Source organism: Acanthopagrus latus, chromosome 2, assembly GCF_904848185.1.
Source record: "Acanthopagrus latus isolate v.2019 chromosome 2, fAcaLat1.1, whole genome shotgun sequence".
Lineage (NCBI taxonomy): Eukaryota > Metazoa > Chordata > Actinopteri > Spariformes > Sparidae > Acanthopagrus > Acanthopagrus latus.
Window position 1 is genome coordinate 3,723,065 of NC_051040.1, and position 20,191 is coordinate 3,743,255.

The window sequence follows — 20,191 nt, forward strand, 5'->3', positions numbered from 1 at the left end:
ACAGGGTTCCCTCCTGGTTGCTGTGATGAGGGTCTTTGTTTTCATTACTCTGAGCAACACACTCCCTCCACAATTCCCTGCCGTTACAACACACACAGGAAGTGAACACATTTCCTTTGACACACCAAAAGGTTTCGGACAAAAAAACTCTTTTTTGTCTGTTTTTTTTTTTTATTTTTTTTAAAAAGGGTGTGTGTGTGTTGAAAACATGGCCAACGCACCACTCCCAGACAGCTTGTCGTGAGGGACACGAGCACGCTTGGTGTTGCCACTTCACCGTCCTGCTGTGTGAGTCTGTAATCTTCAGTTAAGTTTATCAGAAACTGTGTGTGCGTGTGTGACGGGGGGCTTAGAGACGCAGAGGTCGCTCACAATAAATAATAAATGGTCCTCCACCGCTACATAACTGGATGAGTAAACAGTCCAATCTGTTGCTAAGGCCCCTGCGGACTCGTCAGGCCCAGAATAGGCTCTCCATGCTGGGGGATTGGAGGCTCAAATCCTGGGATCTGGTGTCCACGGGCCTGCAGGGGCAGGGCAGGGCGGGCTGAAGATCACAAATCCAACCGAGCATACTGTTACTTTTCCTCACACGCTTCACTCTGACATCATAACCATAAACCTAAAGTCGCTTCTTCATGGCTGGAACAGAGAAAAAAAAAATGCTCTGAGGTTTAAAGAGCTGTAGTATTCTGCAGCTTTATTTTTTTTTTTCAGTTTTAAAATATTTGTGGTGTTGCCTTCTCCTCCCAAAGCTCTCAGCACTGACACATTACAGTACGTCTTAATAAAAGGAGAGTGTGCAGAGAGCTCGACTTAATGCCTCCTGACCATGAGAGCTGGAAATCCAGAGTTTACAGTCGTCAAGCTGTCGTCAGGAATTCAGAGAACTGTGGTCACATAAGTAACTACTTAGAGTCTTAATTAGGCGTGCAGCAATTAACCAAACTCACTGTTAACCACGGTTTAAAAGTGTGAAGGCTCAGATACACGTGAGCGTTTCTCACTTTTCTCACTCTCAAAAAAGGGAAATTATCCGACATTATTTCATAATATGCTGTCACATAATACTTAAGATATAAGAGAAGAGATGCTTTAAATTTCTCTCATTTTTAGCAGAATAAAACTTCTCTCCTGATCTCATTTTGTTTTCATTTAATTTCTTACGTCACTCTTCTATTCTGTATTATTTCAGACGGCAACTGTTAAACAACAATTGCCATCAGAGAAACGCTGCGCGGACAAAATATAATTAAACCTCCTGACACCAGCGCGTTTCTACAACTGTATCGTCAAAATCTCATAATTGTGGCATCACTAATCTGAGCAGAGGATCCGCGGACGGAGACGAGGATTCGCTGAATGTGTTGAGAAGTGCAGCAGTGTGAACACAGACTCAGCTGAGGGGGGGCGGAGGTCTGACCTCTGGGGACTTGGAAAATATTCATCTCCACTAAGCAGGGAGAGTTAAGGGGGGCTGGCTTTGTCTAACACACCCCCTCCAGTCCTCTGCTCTTTTGTTGGGAGGTAGCATTCACACACACACACACACACACACACACACACACACACACACGTAAAGCTCTCCAGCAGTGGGGCTCTGACCAGCTGTCTTCGTTCTGAAAGATGGCCGCCGTCACTCATAAACACAGAGAGCTCGCAGGAGGAAATATCTCTGATGTTATGTCTCTCTCCTCTGCAGCGTCTGAATGTTTTCACCGGTCAATCTGACATTTTAAGGCGGTGACTCCAGTTTGTTAATCAGCTGATTCAGAGGCCGAAACATTCCCGTGAAGGTTCGAATAATCAAATATTTAGAGAGTAAACGTGAGACGGTGATTATATTCAGCCCAATCACTTTCTCTTACTGCTGCAGGATTTAACTCCTACATTGTGAAGACTTCTGATCAAACCACTGATGAGTGTGTTCTTTAAAAAAAAAAACAGCTTTTTTCCTTCCTGAAGGTATCGAGATGACTCACAACACCGGCAGCATCTAATGCCGGGTTCTGTTCTCATGCCAGCAGTTGCTTTCTCAAAAATACTGTTTTTTAAAATGGAGGACACTTAAATTTCGACATGACACCTGGAATAAAAAATGGATCCTGTTACTTTGAAACATATTGCAGCAAACATCGGAATTAATCATCGAATCTTAAAGCGTGATTTAGAGCCGGGGTCGCCTCACACTGCGAACGGAACAGACAAGAGAGAAAACAGGCGAGGTAATACCTCCATCTGTTTATAAATAGAAACCCAGCGGAATAATCTGACAGCAGAACAACACCCTACAGGAATTCAGTTTAAATAGAGGTGTAGGATGAGCCAATCAAATGCCTCCGTACTGAAACGCTCCCGATCGTCAGGGCGTCTGCATAGAAATCGAGGCAGACGCGGTGGCTACGCTAACAAAGATAACCGAAGCAGCCGCCTCCTTTCTCTCCCTTCAGTGTGTGTGTGTGTGTGTGTGTGTGTGTGTGTGTGTGTGTGTGTGTGTGTGTGTGAAACCCGGCGTGTATTGTTCATGGACCAGGGCTATTTCAGAGGAGGGGGCCCGTCCAGTCGTCCTCGCTGCATCGGCCCTTTCATCGCTCCCTTATCCATATTCATCGCCGCCCCGCTCTCCTCACCTATCAGCGACCAGCTAGCTGTGAGCGGCGTCTCGCTCCACCAATCGCGCGCTTCCCTTTGTGGGAACATTCCCACCTCTCATCCCCTTCACCCCACCCTGTACAATGGCTTCCCTTTTTTTTTTTGCTTTGACGCAGTGGCTTGAAAAAAAAAAAAAAAAGAGGTAGGGGAGAGGGTGGAGGAGGAGAAGGAGAGTCGCAGCTACCACGGGCAGAGTCCTGCCGACGGCGGCGGCTGCGAATCGATCGACAGCCCCTCGGACACGGTTGCCGAGCGAGCGTCGTCAATGGCAGCAAGCGATTGATGAAGGGGGGTGGGTGGAGGACGAAAAGATGGGAGGACGAGGGTGAAGGAGGACAGGAGGAGGGCGCAGTCGTGATGGTCTGAAGTAGAGCATGATTAGTATGGATGAGGAGGAGAGGAACACGGAGAGAATGGGAGCAGCCGAGAAGCGCTCGGGCTCGCCAGCGAACAAAAAACAGGCGTGTCGCAGACGAGAACGCCGTGTTCTACGAGATACTGAGGAGGAAGACGACCGAACACTTTGCTTTGGGTCCAAAAAACTGCTTCACGTTCTGATACACAAAGTGTGACAAATACAACTCTCCTAAATTGTGTAAAAAAAGGTCTCAACTGTTCCAATAAGTTAGAATTTCCTCTAAAAACTCGACTCATTTTGATGCATCCTGTTCTCAAACTGCTGCGGTCTCAGTGACTGAACCCCCTCGATCCTCCTGCTGTCTATCTGTGTTTGAAAAGCCAAATGTGGGGCTTCTTCTTCCTCCTCCTCCTCTTCCTCAGCCCGGATAGACAATCAATACGAGGAAGGCAGCTTTCCTTTGTAGGGACAACCCAAAAAAAGATGCTCCGCTCAGCTCCAGCCACAGAAAACACTCGGATCGATATCATCAAAGGCCGCCGAGGCTCAATACACAGCATGCACGTGTGTGTGTGTGTGCGTGTGTTTGTGTGTGTGTGTGTGTGTGTTGATTATGTGCATGCATGTGTGTCCATCTGCAGTGCAATAGATCATTAACACACCTCCTCGCCTCTCATTAAACTTAAATATCCGGAAAAACACAACGACACACACAGAAATCTTCCTGTCTGTCCCCTAATGTCTCTTGGCAAGGGCATTTCAATCCTCCTCCTCCTCTTCCTCCTCCTCCTCCTCTTCCTCCTCCTCCTCCTCCCCAACATCAGCTTGCCAGTCCATCCATTTACTAAATGAATGTATTACATCTTACAGACGGGAGAGGAGAGGGGACAGATGAGGAAAGAAAAGAAAGGCCGATCACGTAAAGCGAGGAGCAGGACCGTGCGTCCGGGTCACAAAACTTCTCCCCGATGTTTAAACCCGGAGGCGTCTCCGCTCGCGTGTTCAATTTATTCTAACCACCTACATGAAAAGCAAAAAAAGAAAGCCTCCAATTTATTTTGTTTTGTGCTTACATAAGACCTCCTAATGCCTTATACAAGCACTTATTTTTCCCCTGAAAGCTGCATTTGTTTTGAATGGACTGAATCTGAGTCATTTTCTATTAGGCTGAGAGGCTGCTGGAGGATCAGCGCTGCTTACATGAAGCACCCTCGACGCATTTTACAGTTCTGGCTTCATGCGGTCCGGATGCAGCTTGTTTTTCCTCCAAGAAGAGACAAAAAAGCAGAGACTTCCGATCACATTGGAGATTAGAAACAACTTTTTTCGACCTGTATGTCTCCTGAAGGCTGGAACTGTTCAAACATCTGACAGTCATCTCTCTTGTCGACGCATCATTCTTGTAATAAAGTGATTTAGTCACATATTTAAGGTTATTTGAGGAGATTTATTACTTTATTTCCAACTAATGCTCAGTAACCTCAGACGTCCTCCTATCTTGAATCATTCTGATAACCTGATACTATAAAAGCATGCAGCTCAGCTCCAGGAAAGATGGCTGAGGTCCATTCAGATTTCCACTGTTGCTGTCAAACACACCGACGAGTGTTTTTTTTTATTTTTTTATTGTTTATATTATTATATATATATCAGAATCATTAGCTGCCACATGTGACTGACACTCCTGCTCCAAAATGTAATGTCATTAAAGATTTAAAACAAATATGCTTAGTAAAAAATACTGGACCCTGACTGGCCGGCAGCAGCAAATCCTCACGGATTTAAAAAAAAAAAAAAATACTGGGAGACTTTTACTCTTTTAGCCAGTCGTGCTCAGACTGACTCTGAAAATGATCAAAGTTCAAACTTGTGGAACTAAATCAAATATTAACAATGACCTCATTAAACGGCTCTGATCATATATGTACATGATTAGAGAATCTGAATTCCTTTAATGTCGGGAGGGGGAGACGCCTGCTGGGTCTGGAGGGGGTGAGGGGCAGCGATAAGAATGGGTTCTGGTCGGTGGATTAGACGGGTGGAGCGGGTGGAGGGCTGCAGAACGGCAGCTACTCACTGAGCTTCTCTTCTTAGACCTTAAGACCTTCAGCGTTTTATAAGAGGTGGCTGTGATTTACGACCCTCGGGTGTTACAGATCGGCTCGGTCCGACTGTCTGACAGCTGACCGGCTCCCTCTCGCTAGTGTCGCTTCTCATTTTCCCCTTCTCACAAACACACACACACACACACACACACACACACACACACAAACCAGCCTGAAACTCCACGTCCACACTCTCTTTGAATTAAACGTCTGCTCTCGTTTGTCATTAACACACATCTGAGTGAAATCACTAATAAAAAAAAATAAAAAAAACACTTTACATTTTTGATATATTTCAAAGCTGCAGTTGTTGGGTAAATAAAAGCATGACTGGAAAATGATCATTATCATTATTATTATCACGATAATAAAGGAAAATGTAAAAGCTCTCTGGCTTCTTTTTGAGCTCTGCACATTAAGAGTCATTAAACCTGTGAAAAAGGGAAAAACAATCATGTGATTTTTACCCAACAGCAGCAGCAGCAGCATCATACATCACATCAAACAGGATCAGCACATGAACATTTCAACAGTACACCAGCCAGCCATAAACCCAAAAACGCTGTGATGATTATGTCTGGCATGAGGTCAAAGGTCATCAGGACTCATCTGTGCAGAAATGTTGAGTATCATGACAAAAGGAAAAGAAAACACTGGATTTGTATAAAAAAGCATGAAAATGAAGTCATGTCATGGAACTGATCACATACAATATAAACAATATCAGCATGCATTATCCTGGATCATGAGTAGAATATGAAGGTGTTAACATGTAACTTTAAATCCTATTTAAAATGTCAGGCCCTGCAGCAGTCAGTCCTCCTTCAAATGCCCCTAAAATTTAGATTTTCATCTCTGCACAATTTGGCCTGAGAGAACACAATGCTGCTGAATCAGTCCTGCATTGAAGAAGGGTAACAGGTAAAGATTAAAAAAGAAAAAAAAAAAAAAAAGGTAGAACAGGTAGAAGATCAAAATCAAAGTCTCTCTTACCATGAGTCTCAGTTTCTTGGTGAGGGAATACAATGCCTTCAGTTTCAAAAAGGGGCTGCAGGAAGGCCACTACAGAGAGAGGAAGCACAGGGGTGGGGAGTGTGTGGCGTAAACTAATCATTCAGAGAAACAAAGAGCACTTTTTTTTACTTCTATAACTTTAAAAAAAAAAACTGCAGCCTGAGTGCATCTTTAAAATAGTAATGACAGAATCTCAGAGAAAATCAATTTGGAGTCAAATGTTTTCTTCTGCATTCGAGGGCCGGAGAGAGAAATATATATGTATATATATATATATATTATGAACACGTTCTGCATCGTTATCATGAGTCAAATGTAAGAATCGTTACGGCTCGTCTCGTCTGTAGCTGCTGGTTAATTCAGGCTGTGAATATCAGTCACGATAGAGATCGTCAAGACCAAATTCTTCCACCATGTAACTGGAACCAAACGGATTTATTTAAAAAAAAAACAAAAAACAAAAAACAGAGCTGAATTAATAGTCAGTGCACAGTTTTTATAAAAGAGACCTGCAGCCGAGCTCTGTTTTCCCATGTCCTTGTTTATCTCGGGGGGGCTTGTTGGGAAGTGAAGTGTGTGTGAGAGCGACTTGTTCATATTCAAACAAATGTCACCCGATCATCGGCTGAGGGAGCGCTGACCTGGCTGCACGGCGGCCGTCCTCCCTGCCTGAGTAAAAGCCTTGCTCATCACCACCACCACCATCATCATCATCATCTCAACCTTTTCATTTGTCTGAATGGACGAGCCGTCTGACTGTTATGCAGGCAGGAGGATGGTTCCCCTGAGGGGCAGCCTCAGGGTGTTTTACATACAGCGTGGAGTGCTCCGAGCGCTGCATCGATCTGCACTTAAACAGCGCTCGCTAACCTGCAGCTCAGCCCTCCCTCAGCCCGACACTCTCTCTGTCTAATTATGACTCCTGAGGACAGCTGTCGCGTCTCCTGACAGGCGAGGAAACTGTTAAAAACGACTCTCCTCTACTGGAACATCTATGAGGAGATGAAAACTAATTGATCCTCGGGACACTGGGACGGGTTAAACTGTGCCACCTGTCACTGTGCACTTAAAGGGAGAATCCCCTCAAACTCCACTGATCTGTTAGGATTCACTTTATTACTGTGAGTATCACAGCTACAGTGTTAACTCACTGAATGAGTAGATCATCTAAAATTTAGAGATTTTTTTTTTGGGGGGGGAGTTTGGTGGCAAATCAGGCCGATAGCGACACCTCAGTGGTGACGAGCTGCAGCGGTGTACCGTGGTATCAAAATGGACTGTTTGCTAATTCACAGTATCGAATTCTTCTATATTAGTGTCATTAAAATATATAAATATTTAAAGTTTGTATCAAGCTTCAGAATATTTTGAGAAATTGTAATAAAGCGTTTGATCGTCCAATAAGACGCCTCTGCTTTAATTCCTTTAGGGGTCACTGTAACCAATAATAATAATAATAATAATAATAATAATAATAATAATAATAATAATAATAATAATAATTGAGTAATATTGTATTCTTTGATAATTCTTCATGGTTATCGTACCGTGAAAACATGGCACCGCTGCAGCCCGACAGTCACGTGATCACATTCACAATCACATTTTCTTTCCATGTGTTATTAATTAATTGTCTTTATAAAACTAATCGCATATTTGTATTCTAATTCAGGCTTTGGCCATTTGACTTCATTAATCTGTGTTTCTGTGGAAGATTTAACGTCTCTTTAGTCTAATTTAAAGACATTTCTGTCGACAACAAACATATTTTTGGGCAAATCTGAATGTTTTTTGTTGTTGTTGTTATTGTTTTACATGAAAACATTCAAATTCACACATATTCAGCATTATATAACAGATGCATGCAACTTCATTTATATAACATGACTAATAACAGGAGTCTAAGGAGGAGATAAAGGTGCAGTTCACTGAAAAACTGTAGTTTTTGTGTTTTGTTTCCAAACCTTGGTGACCATGATCCCAAATGAGACTTTTACCAGAACATCTCTGCGTGTTTACACTGAACACTGTTCTGTTTGTCTGCTAACATTATCATAAAATGTACAAAGTGACAGTCAGGTTTAACAGTCTGCACCAAAGTTAGTTTAAAATCTGCAAAACTCCTACTGAACATTTCTGAGGGAGTGGCGGATAAAGACTCGTCACCATCTCTTCACCTGGTCGTTGTGTCATTAACACATTTAAAAGTGCAGTGTGTGTCCAAATGTCCATGATGGGGTGCATGGCCAGGATAGGCTACTGATGGTTGTAATGCCGGATGATGGGAATGCTTTGGCGCATGACAGCATGTAAACAAAAACCAAATATGGTGATCGCCATGGTGACATATCCATGTTTCATCCAACCAGAGGATAATGAAGAGACATGATTGGACAATTTTTTAGAGGAAAAAAAAATAATATATCTCTCCCTCCTCGCTGTGAGGTCGTTAAAATCAGGAGAGCGAAGCATGATAAAAATATACAGGCACTGACATGCTGCAATAACACAGAGACACTGTCGCATTCTGAGCCGCTCTGGATTCCCCCTTGTTCTCTCCCTCTCCGGCTCGCCACGGGCCTGCTGTTAATACGAGTCCGCTTGTTTATCCGCTTGTGTAATTGTACACAAAGCGGCCGATGGTGGCTGATGTGTGAGATTATCACAAGGTCATCCGTCGACGGGATGAGAGCCCTGCGATCACGCACCAGCCCGATCTGGCTTTCACTTGTTTACATCCTTATTCTGGCTCCAGCATGGCCGCGGAGGCTGCGCGTAAATCTTGAAGACGCAATAAAATAAAAAATAAAATAAAATAAAGAAAACACCCAATTTATCTCCTCGACAGGCTAAGAAACAGGCAGGATGTTTCGCCAGGGGGACCGGCGGCTTCCCTCCAAATCCCCCCTCAGCCCCTCTCATTGTTTCCTTTCCATCTAAAGCGGCGGCCCATGATTGTTTTAATGCTGATGGAAAATGACTGTCGCTCGTTAGAAAAAAATAATAACAATCATCGTGCCTTCTATATTTTTATCACTGCGTAACTGAAGCACAGCTCTGTGGATCTGGGGCTGTGAGCATGCCGCTGTGTACGTCAAGAATCAACCTGCTCCCCTTTCTGTCTCCCTCTGCCTGCCTGCCTGCCTTCCGGACGAAGCAACATTCACCGAAACCCGAACAAGCTCCCCGCATCCCCATCGCTGCTCTTACCTCCCGTGTTTGTGCGTTTGGTGCTGCTGGCCTCCGTCGGAGTCTCCAGGGGTCTTTTACGTGAGTCCGGGGGATCGGACTCCATGTGTGGTTGTTGATTGTGATGGTGAGGATTTGAGAAAATCCCGTTTTGCTGTACTGCTCCGCCGGCCATCATTTTCGAGCTTGCTCTTGGATGCTTGGGCTGCGTTTGCGTTTAAATCCCCCCTTTTCCCGTTTCGTTCTTTTTTTTTTTCTTTTTTTTTTTTTTCTTACGCAGCGCAGCCGTGAAGATGAGTCCTCGGTTGAAGGCGAAAGCGATTTAGGAATTGGAAAATACGCCTGTTTCTTACGGACGGGGGAAGGTTAGCTGCGCGTTTCTCCGTGGTGCGCCGTGCGTACAGAGATGCTGCGCAGGGACAGAAAGAAAAGAAACGCTGGAGCGGCGGATGATCGGCTCAGAGAGGAGGGAAAGATCCGAGACCTCTGCAGATGGAGAATGAGCTAGGCTACTAAAAAAAACGTGCAAACGGAGCGTCAATCTTCCATCAACCTTCTGATATGCGGGGCTACGATATGTGTGTCATTCCGCTGCAACCGGATAAAAGAGCGTACTCATGTCAGGCGGTGCAGGATGGTGGCGCTCCTCCGCAACAGCCAGCGGGCAATAAATAAAACAAAACCAAAAAAAAAAAAAAAAAAAAGAAAAGATAAGAAAAGCACAACCGATAAAGACAAAGAGGCGAAATCAACCGAAGGAGGAAGAAAGAAAAAGGAAAAAGGTCGGTGAAGCAACAACAATAATAATAATAATAGTAATACAAAAAGAATCCGATGCGTTACTGGTGCGCTATTAGAATTTCTTTCTTCTGATCCTGTCCTGGCTCCGATCGTGAAGACACCCAGGGGTGACGGGGTGTGTGAGGAGGGTCCAGAGACACGGAGCTGGAGCAACACGCAGAGAAAGAGACGTTTTTTTTTTCCTGCTCGTCCTCTCGGTGAAGATGCTGCAGTCTTGCGTTCAGAGCATCCCTTCTCTGACTGGCTGCTCGAGGGAGCGCAGGGGAGAGGCTGACGTCACAGGGCCCCGCGATGCCTCCAGTGGCATCGCGTAAACTCGAGTCTCCAAACACCGTGAGGGTCGAGGGGTCCGCGTTTATGTGCGGGAGTAACGCATACATCACTGGAGAAAAGTGATCTGGAGGAGTTTAGTGTTTGGTTTGAGCAGGTTTCTTTTGGTTTATAGATGAACAAGCACGATATTATACTTATTATATCTCTTAGCCCCAAGACTCAAACGCCTCAAATGAAATTACGCAGCAGTGAAACGGATCTCCGTGAAAAGAAACGTCCAGGTCAAACATAAAACCAGGGTCCCGTCCCGCTGTGGCTGCTTTACCAGCTCTGTAATTGTAATTTCCGACGTCACGTGAATGCCTCACGAGAGAGAAAGCGAGAGAATGAGAAGCAGAGAGACGCCTCCGCCGAGACGCGATTGGCCGAGGCTGCATTTCTCCGGCGAAACGAGCAGGACGCAGATATATTCGCCCGGCGGAGTCACATGACGCAGAGGGAAAGGATGCGGCGGCGGGTTCTGACTCCGTTACAGCCGCGGCAAATGCAATTATGGTTGAACGGGAAGCCTGAAGGTCCCGCTGCGGCCGTCTGAAGGTCTGTAGCCGCTGCCTGCCCGCCCGCCTGCAGGCCGAGGAGCAGTGACACACACCTGGAGGTCTGCAGGAGGAGAGCTCGTCCTCAGCTCTCTGGACCCAGTTCACATGTCAGAAACCAGCAACAGAATCAAACTGGTGAGAGTTTGAGATCAGTGTTTTTATTCAGGCACAAATAAGCAGCAAAAAATAAAAAAAATACACAAAATAAAATCTTTTTTTTTTTTTTTGGCAGTATTAGTGGCTGTTCGCCTCATTTTCATCCCCACTATGTCACACTTGACAGATTTTTGTTTCCAAAGCACCGGAACCGAACCTGCTGACCCCTCGGGCCCGACGGCAGGCCCGTCCGCCTCCACCTGCACCACGCAACAACCCATCTGAGCAGGTTTGGCAGTTTCTGCATGGTCATGACACAGTTCAGACACCGAAAACAATCCAGGACGCATGACACCTGAGCACCGGCCCCGTCTCACCTGTCCCCCCTCAGCCGCCGTGTGACCCACCTGTGTGTGCTGCGCCTGACATCTCTGCGTCGCCTCCGCCTGGATCTGAAGAGGGATCCTCCAGCACTGTGAGCTGTCTGAGAGAGCTATACCCGCCTCAGTCTTCCTCTCTCTCTCACACGCACACACACTCACACATTTGGCATATTCTCACACACACTCCGAAAGACACGCAAATACCTTCGGCTCCCTCTCTCCTCCTCTGTCCAGCGCCGTACAGATGCGGTGCGCCCTCAATGCCCGCCGTAGATTGTAGTCAAGGTGACATTGTGCTTCCTGTGCACACATACACGCACGCACGCACGCACACACACACACACACACCGTCGCACTGAGCAGCTCCCTCTCACACTATTTCACATCGCCATGAGAAACGCACCGGTGAGCCAGTCTCCTGCTCTGGAAATACGTGGCAAATCCGAGGCAGATGGATCCCAAAGCTGCAGTCTGAAACAGATTCTGCACCACAAATAGCAGGCGGCCGCTCAGAGGGACAGAAAGGCCTGCTGGACGCGGGCTACTAATTGTATGAGCCACTCTGCATAGTGTGAGGAGTGCAGCACAGCTTCAGCCGGGCACATGCATAGATACACTTGGAGCAGAGACAAGATGTGTTGGGTCCAACAGTGCCAGAGCGTCCAGGCTGCTGCTGCTGCTGCTGCTGCAGCATATGGAAAAAGTGAAGTAGCCCCACAAGCAGTAAAGCACACAGACTTGCAGCATTCTTGAGCTTTTATTAGGCTGGAGCTATGAGCAGATGTTAGTGAGATGGTTTTCAGAGATTTGGTTCTGCAAAGTCCTGTCCTGTTTTGGACGGTGACCCCCATGAACACGTCGAACGCAGCTCTCCAGAAGCTGCCACGAGTTCTCCTGAACACCACAGGCCATGTGGAAGCACCGAGGTTACTGTAATAACTCACTTTTTCCCCTCCGCTATGACATAATCCGAAAGCAGGAGCTTCAGTCGAGCCAAAAGGCAAATGTTATTCCACATGAGTTTTACTCTCATTGGATCAGTTAGGAAGAGGAGCTTTTCCAGTGATGGATTTTTCTCTGGAATTCCCAGTCACTGGATAAAAATGTTTGGTAAGTGACTCAGAAGGCAGAAGGAAGAAGAGCCGTGATACGAGCCCAGCTGCAGGTCAGAGTTCAGACCTCTGACAGCCAAAGGTGTTCACATCTGACCTGGTGCAGCAAGCATTTCACCCATCTGACCATCACCAGCTCTGTGCTTAAACACATCATGCACTCAGACTGATATACCCTCCAATAAATCAGACAAAGGCAGCCTGAAGTCTGCAGAAATGAGTTTTCTCTGAGAACAAGGTCATACTCAGCAGGTGTGTCCTGCTCACACCTGTTTTCCCTGCAGAGTTCAGCACTGTACGTACACAGTATGCTCTGACACTGGGTCAAGGCTGACTGCAGCTAAATGGATATTCAGGATGTGAAATCAGCAGCATGCTGCACAGATGTTGGGCCTCTGCTGCCCCCTGCTGCTGGAGGAGCAGCACAGCGTCTGAGAGTTGACTGGGGGTAAAGATTTCCAGATATCTCACTGCTGCAACTGACTGTTTTTATCTCATGTTTGTGTTTGTTAACGCTTCATCTCAGATATTTAGTTTTTTTTCATGTGCAGTATGTTTAGATATCTATAAGAGTTTGCAGTATAATAATGTTCAATGCTTCATCACATTCAAGAAACGTCGTCTCCAACACTACAGGAAAGAAGAAGAACGTGCATCCCTCAACTGTCCCCGTCAGATGATTTAAGACGTTCTGGAGAATCATGTGTCCCCTCCCACTTCTGTGTAGATGTCCTCCAGCCTGGCACCGGTTCAGTTCTGTCCCTGGGATCAATAGAAACGTCGATGCAGAGGAGGAGGCTGGACCACTCTGTGAGATTGGACGGAGACAGATGTGATGCGAGTCTCTTTATTTCTGTTGTCCCTGACCTCACTCACGCCAACACATTTAGATTTATGACTGAAACCAACAGGACCGGACTGCGTTGGATGGAGCTGGACCGCAACCGTGTTATTTATAATGGCTTCATTACTATTCCAATCTGCACAAACATATTTTTAGAAACTACAGTACCTGCACAGTGAGCCAGCTGTCTTTACAGGAGAGTCTTGAGTATTTACTACGACTAAGTTCTGAACCATCGTCCAAATGATCCACTGTTGAGAAGAGGTGGTCAGAACTGAAAGAGAGCTACAAAACTATAGGGTGAATCATAACCGCTAACTGCTGCTAACTTCACTTGTTGCTGTATCTATCTTCTACTGTAGCGAATAGGTAGTTTAACAGAGGGATTCACTGTGGGCCCACTCAACAAACCACATGGTTGGATGCAAGACTGGAACTGAACACAGCCTCCAAGACTGTTTGAAGACGGGGGGGGGATAAAGTACAGAGGCGATTTACAGCGGCTCTGACCAGGACTGTGACTCCAGAGACAAGAAGACTCGGCAGCAGAGGACAGAGTGAGTTGGGCCACAGCGGCGGATCTTTGCATTTTACATCAAGTCGGACTGAAGCGTCCTTTACAATGACTTAACACAGTAAGATTAAGTGATTAAGGGTTTGGTAAAAGACAGAAACTTTAAATCAGACGGTGAATGTTTGTATTTTTTTTTTTGGTTTAATAAGGAAAATAGTTTAATAATACCTTTCTAGTCATTTTCATTTTGTTAAGTTGATACATTTCCCAGCTGATATTCCAGAGAGCTATCAGACTCTGAGGCTAGCTGGTTAGCATGCTAACTTCAGCAGACGTCTCTGTGACACAGTACAGACGTCGACATCATGTCAACACTGTCGTTTCTACACACTATTGACACTAGTTCATTAGGTCATTGAATACTTAAACTGCAACTCTAAGCTTTATCTTACATTTTGCCCCTTAAAGGGTAATTTCACCCAAATTATACAAATGTAATCTAGTCATACAAATGATTTTGGGTTTATTCTCAGGTTTTTTTGATCCACATCGATGTCATTTCCTTTGCTGACAGCGACACAGTGGAGGTGACTGCATTTCACTGCTTGGTGCTGACGTCTGAAAAACAAAACAGAAGCATTTTCTTTTGTCCTCGTAACTCTGGTTTACACACAAAACACTGCACACTGGAAAGACAAATGGCTGCTGAGATTTGCATGTAAGAGCATGTATTATGGTAATTGTGGACAGATGGTGGGGGGGCAGTCTGGGTGAAAAAAAACCATCATTCCACCACCTCTGGTGGAGGTTTATGAGGTTTTACATAAATCCAAACTGCTCTCTGCACACTGTCTTTAAAATGCTGCTGTTTGTGTGTCTGCACAAACACACACACACACGCACACACACACACTTTGAACCTTCATCTCTGAAACGGTTTTAATGATCTTGATCTTGCTGTTGCCGGCCTTTTTTGTCACTCTGGTCTAAAATAATTGTAGTGTGAGAGTGTGAGAGTGTTTCAGAGAGAGACAGTGGGAGACAGTGGGAGAGAGAGATAATGGGGTTGTAAAAAAGAGAGAGGAAGAAGGATAAATCACATCTGCTTTCTGAATCATTTTGGCTCTCATCCCCCAAATATGAATCTCTTTGTCTTTGTAACTACCTAATGTAAGTGAGCATGCACAGGAAAGTGAACTGTGAAGGATTCAGGTGATTAATTAAGTAGAGGAGCAGGTAAAACAGACATTATTCCACAGTGAAGCTGGAAAGTAGAGGACATATTTCCAGCTCCCCTCCTGAGAGCAGCTGATGAATAGGGGGAGCTCATGTGTCTGGCCAGCAGCCATCACAGCCATTGTTCTGCTGCAGCAGACTGATGTGCACAGACTGACACACATCTGGTCAAGAGTGCCTCTCTGTGCCTCTGATATTATGCTTTTTGTTCAGCGGCACTAAAAGTGAGGTCTGTGGTGATGTTAGAGCCGCTGTCAGGATCAACGTTTAAACTGAAGCTTCACAGTTTCATCACAAATCTCTCAGCTGTGTAGCATTTTTTGTGGATTGTCACTGGACAGAAACGTACAGTAAAAGTCTCTGTATGAATTCAAAGAGGAGGTAGCTGAGAGAGACACACGTCAGCCGGATAAACTGAGCAAAGAGTGTGTTTTGCGTCAGCAATCAGCGGGATCGGTTTACACAGAAGGATAACTGCTGCCAGTAAATACAGCCGCAAAACTAACTCCTGTCTACTTGTTACCAGATGAGCTGCACACACACGGTGTTCAAAAGATCAGGTCTGTGAGCTGCAGACTAACGAGGTTTCATCATCTCAACTCAAAACGCAGAAAGTCTCACTGGTGGTAGACGTTTTGTAGTCTTAACGGAGGGTTCTGTAATCATTCTGAGTATCTGAGTATCTGGTCTGAGTATCTATGCTGCTGGGCCTGCAGGGATGAGAAAAATACAGTCATATGTGAATCTGTACCACCAACACTGCTCGTACTAATCTTATATTTATTTTAACTGTGGCACATCTCCTGAACAGCCGACCCTCCTCCAGGTTCACTTTGTTGACATTACTGATGTTCTTCAATGACCTAATTTGACTAAGCACTCATATTTCTGCCATAATAATCCATATTATATCAAATCTTTGTCTCTGCTGTACTCCAGTTTTCATGTTTCAGTGCATCCATTTTTACTTAGATTTTCCGCGTGCTGACAGTTATTCTGTTGCTGATATAAATCATCAACCATCACCTAAAGTATTCCCATTCCATCCAAACTGAATGACCACACCAGGTTAGATGTTGAGAGCTGCACACTCTGCATACACCAGGTGGTGCTCTTGTACAAGTTTCACTGCATCAACTATCCACACAGAGTCCACAGTTCCTGATATATAAACCAGGAAAGGTCAGATTTTACAGATGTTGGTGGTTTATTACTTATTATCAGTATGTTCCTCTAGTTATTCACCTGATGTGTAGACTTAACTTGTTTCAGTGTTGACCTTCAACAGAACATAATCTCGTGTCCCACTTAAATTCCTTTCATTTTCTTGTCCTGATGCAGCTTCAGTGCCTCAGACGGATCGTATATGATCAGGATGACTCATAATATTTAATGAGAAAATACTTGTATCCACTCTAAAGGCCTTCAAACAAACCAGCGTATAAACATCATCTCAGTCATTGTGTTTAAGAATGTGAAATATGTGCAGGAGCACAAAAATGTTTCGGGAATGTCATTTTTGTTTTTACTGTTTCTCGACAGTTTCATTTACAGAAATATACGATAAACCAGAACTAAACAATAACAGTATCAACATCTGAGGCGGACTAAACACCTTCTTGCTTACATTTCATTTCAGTAAATGATCTGTATCATATTACAGCCATCACTCTGCTGTAAAGTTACATAAATGTTGTTCATGTGCACTAATACAGCCTGTCGGCCATCTTGCGGGGGGGGAAGGTAAACATGACGGTCACGTAGATGATATTCTTTTACCACACCAGTTTGTTTGTTCAGTCTGGGTACCGTGAGAAAGTCCTTTCTTACTGGTTCTTCACAGAGACAAACACAAACACAAACGTTCATCCTATATGGAGCCGAGAGCCGACTCACAGGCAGCGTTTACATCAAGAACGACATCATGAATGAATCTGTTCGCTCAGACATTCAAACATGTTGCCGAATGATAGTCCAGCCATTCACTGACAGAAAGGTTGGTGTGAAGGAAAGGAAAGTGGGATGATCTGGAATTTTAAAAAGATTTAATCATCAGTAATTTGACTTCTGAGGTCAAATTCTTAATCAGTTGTCTGAGATAGTGTGGTCTTATTTTCATTTCTCAAATCAAAGTTGATGAACTTTAAACTTTGATGACAAAGCCCATTCAAAGCATGCTGTTGGGCACAGATGTGGGAGCAGCAGTTAACAGTCTAACGTTGAACCATTGAATCTCCATTTTGTTTATGTCTGCTTCCCCGTGAGATCACGTAAGAGGGGTCACGTGTGAGCCCAGGTTCAGTCTGCAGAGACATGAGTACTGAAGCCACGCCCACACAGCTGCACAGATTGGTGATCGCTGTAAATTAAAAATGTAATAAAATCAAATGTTTCCCCAAGCCAAAAGTGCACCAAATTGGACATTGCACTGACTTGGATCCTCAGCAAGACACCTGCCAAATATAAAATAGGTCAGATGAATGTTTCTTGAGATATACAAGCAACAGACAGACAGACAGAGAGGGATTCTTGGTTTTATGGTCAGATGGAAATGCAGGATACTGACAGGAAGTGCAGGGCTATACTGAAAGAAACAAAAGATGACAACGACCACATTACGGGCCTGAGCAAAAACATCCTCACATCCAGAAATATGAGACTGTAAAGCATCACAGGCCAAACATTATAATTATATAACTCGGATGAAATAAGCCTGGTTATTGGTTTAGCGATGAGATAATTCTGAATGGAAAATAAACCCAAACAGAATGAGTGATCAGAAATAGCTGGAGCCCCGGCTGAGGAGAAACAGGAGGAGACGCTGTGTTTGTAAACAGCGAGCGGGATGAGATTTCTGCCCGTCGCGCTCACAGATAACGGAGGCTGTTTATTTTCTGAGCCGGTGCTGTTTACGCTGGACGTTCTCCTCCGTGCCTACTGGTTCCCGGCTGAAGACGTAGATGCTGAACCCTCTGCTCCTAAACAAAGACCACATGAAACATCCTGAGGGGTTCCCTCCACTACTGCCTGAGAACATCACATGTTCAGATCCCGACGGCAGAAAGTTTATTTGACTGTCTGGTTGGTTTTCCGCAGGTTTGCGTAAAGGACAGACTCAAAATGACCAGGATATGTCCTATGTTCCTTCCTCTCTTAAGCCTTCACAAAATGGCCTCCGTGCACCCTGATTGGCTATAGGAAGATGCCTCAAGCTGCTCTGGATCAGTAATCAGGAGTCTAGTCTCCACACGCGGCACAGCAGGTCACCTAAACCTACTGCAATCAATCAGAGAGAGGGTTTTTTCATTCAGGTGAAAAGAGAGCAAGTAATGATGTGAACAGGCTGCACACTCAGGAGATGTTGAAATCATATTTCATTAAATCCCTCAATCAGATTCTATTTTCAGCAGAGCTGTGACTCAACTGTGCTTCAGAACAATCATGTGGGTGGATCCACTGACAAAGTGTTACTTGATGAGATTCCTTTGAAAAGTGACACACCCAAACTCTCCTTTGGAGCGTGTGTGTGTGTGTGTGTGTGTGTGTGTGTGACTCTTTCCTCAGGTCGACCTATTTTAAATTAAGCCTGTAAGTTTATGGACGTAACGTATTTAAATACCTGATGTGGTCTTGGTTGCCGTAACGTAACCAGACTGTGACCATCACACATTTTAATTTTTGTTACCATGACGACAAAGGTCACACCTGACTTGTGATCTTGCCAACTCTCTCTCCAGGTCTCATCTCAGTCCTATTTCCACTGATCTAAATCCAAATCCCACCAAGTTGAAGTCTACGTAGGTAGAAACATCAGCCATAATCCCAATTTTAATTTCTCTCTTATTCCACAGGCCTCATCCCAGGTTCTATTCAGACCCGATATCTCCCGGGTCCAGCTCACCTGCTTGCAGCCCCACTCTTAATCCCAGTTTAAATCCCTCTACCAGGCTCTAGAACCCCTGTCTCTGAGTCTACTTATGGATCTGTATCACAGTCTTAAGCCTTCTGTCTCGGCTCCACTTCCACTCTCGGTCTCTCACACCAGTTCTTGTTCCTGTCCCCATCTCTGATCTTAGCCCTGCTCTTCCTAAATTCACAGACCCGGCGCTGACACAGCTGGACTATCACTCTGTCACCACCACGGGGACTATCTGTTAACAGGAAGTGGGCTGGCTCTGCGCTTCGGGGCTCGTTTTATTATTTCCTCTACAGGCCCACCAATCAGAAGGAGGATTTACAGCCGGGAACGGACCACCAGCTCAGCGGCCTGTCGGGAAACATCTGCAGGGGTTAGTGAGGGTGTTGGACGGTTTCTGAGTAAACCCAAGATAACTGAAGCTGCCGGGTCACGACTGCTGGTCTGACAGAAGAGGGGACACTTACACAACGCTGTTAAAACATGGCTGTGCTTTAAGCTCTGCAAATTCTTTAGCATGGTGTTGGTTTACTTTAAACATCAACAATCCAAATGTGATGTTGATTTCATTGACTTTTGGCCCCTGTTGTGTATGTGATGCCTCTGTGACGGATCACTGAGGGATTTTTGGTGAATCTGGTGAATAAACAGTTTATGTGAAGATAAGTCAGGCTGTGGGCGAAACAACGGATATCTTATTTCTCTTAAAATAGTTTGTTTATTCTGCTAAATGAGGTGGGACCAAGAAATGATGACACAAATTGTAGCCTTTGTCCAAAGGGCCGAGCGACTGGATGACGGTCGGGGTAACCAGGAGTGGGCCACAGTTTAGAGAATGTGTTTAGGTTTTAGGTTTTGGTAGGTCCAGCACTGTCAAACTTCATAGTTTACCTCTCAGCTTGGCCAGTTGTGCAGCTCTCACTGCCAAGTACAGCATCCTCCCGTTAAAAAAACAGATTAGACTACCTCTTGAGCTACAGGAGAACAGTTGTGTAGAAGGAGAGCAGCTTTGACGAGACTTTTGGTGAGTTTTGGCAGAAAAATGTGACTGGATGTAGATATTGTAGCGGAAGAAAGATGATTATTCCAGGACAGTATG

At 45.0% G+C, this 20,191-nt stretch overlaps 1 protein-coding gene across 2 annotated transcripts in view; it reads right to left on the reverse strand.

Moving 5' to 3' along the window:
• Positions 1-10,344, reverse strand: part of nova2 (NOVA alternative splicing regulator 2) — a 75,578-nt gene extending 65,234 nt beyond the window's left edge. Inside the window, exons 1-2 of one of the 2 annotated variants that reach the window (XM_037118309.1) lie at positions 9,340-10,344; positions 6,109-6,177 (exon numbers count right to left, since the gene is read on the reverse strand). In XM_037118309.1, coding sequence (XP_036974204.1) covers positions 6,109-6,177; positions 9,340-9,496 — 226 coding nt within the window. In that variant the 5' untranslated portion in view covers positions 9,497-10,344. The remainder of the gene's footprint in view (positions 1-6,108; positions 6,178-9,339) is intronic. The other variant, XM_037118319.1, reaches the window with a different exon arrangement.
• Positions 10,345-20,191: the final 9,847 nt, after the last annotated feature.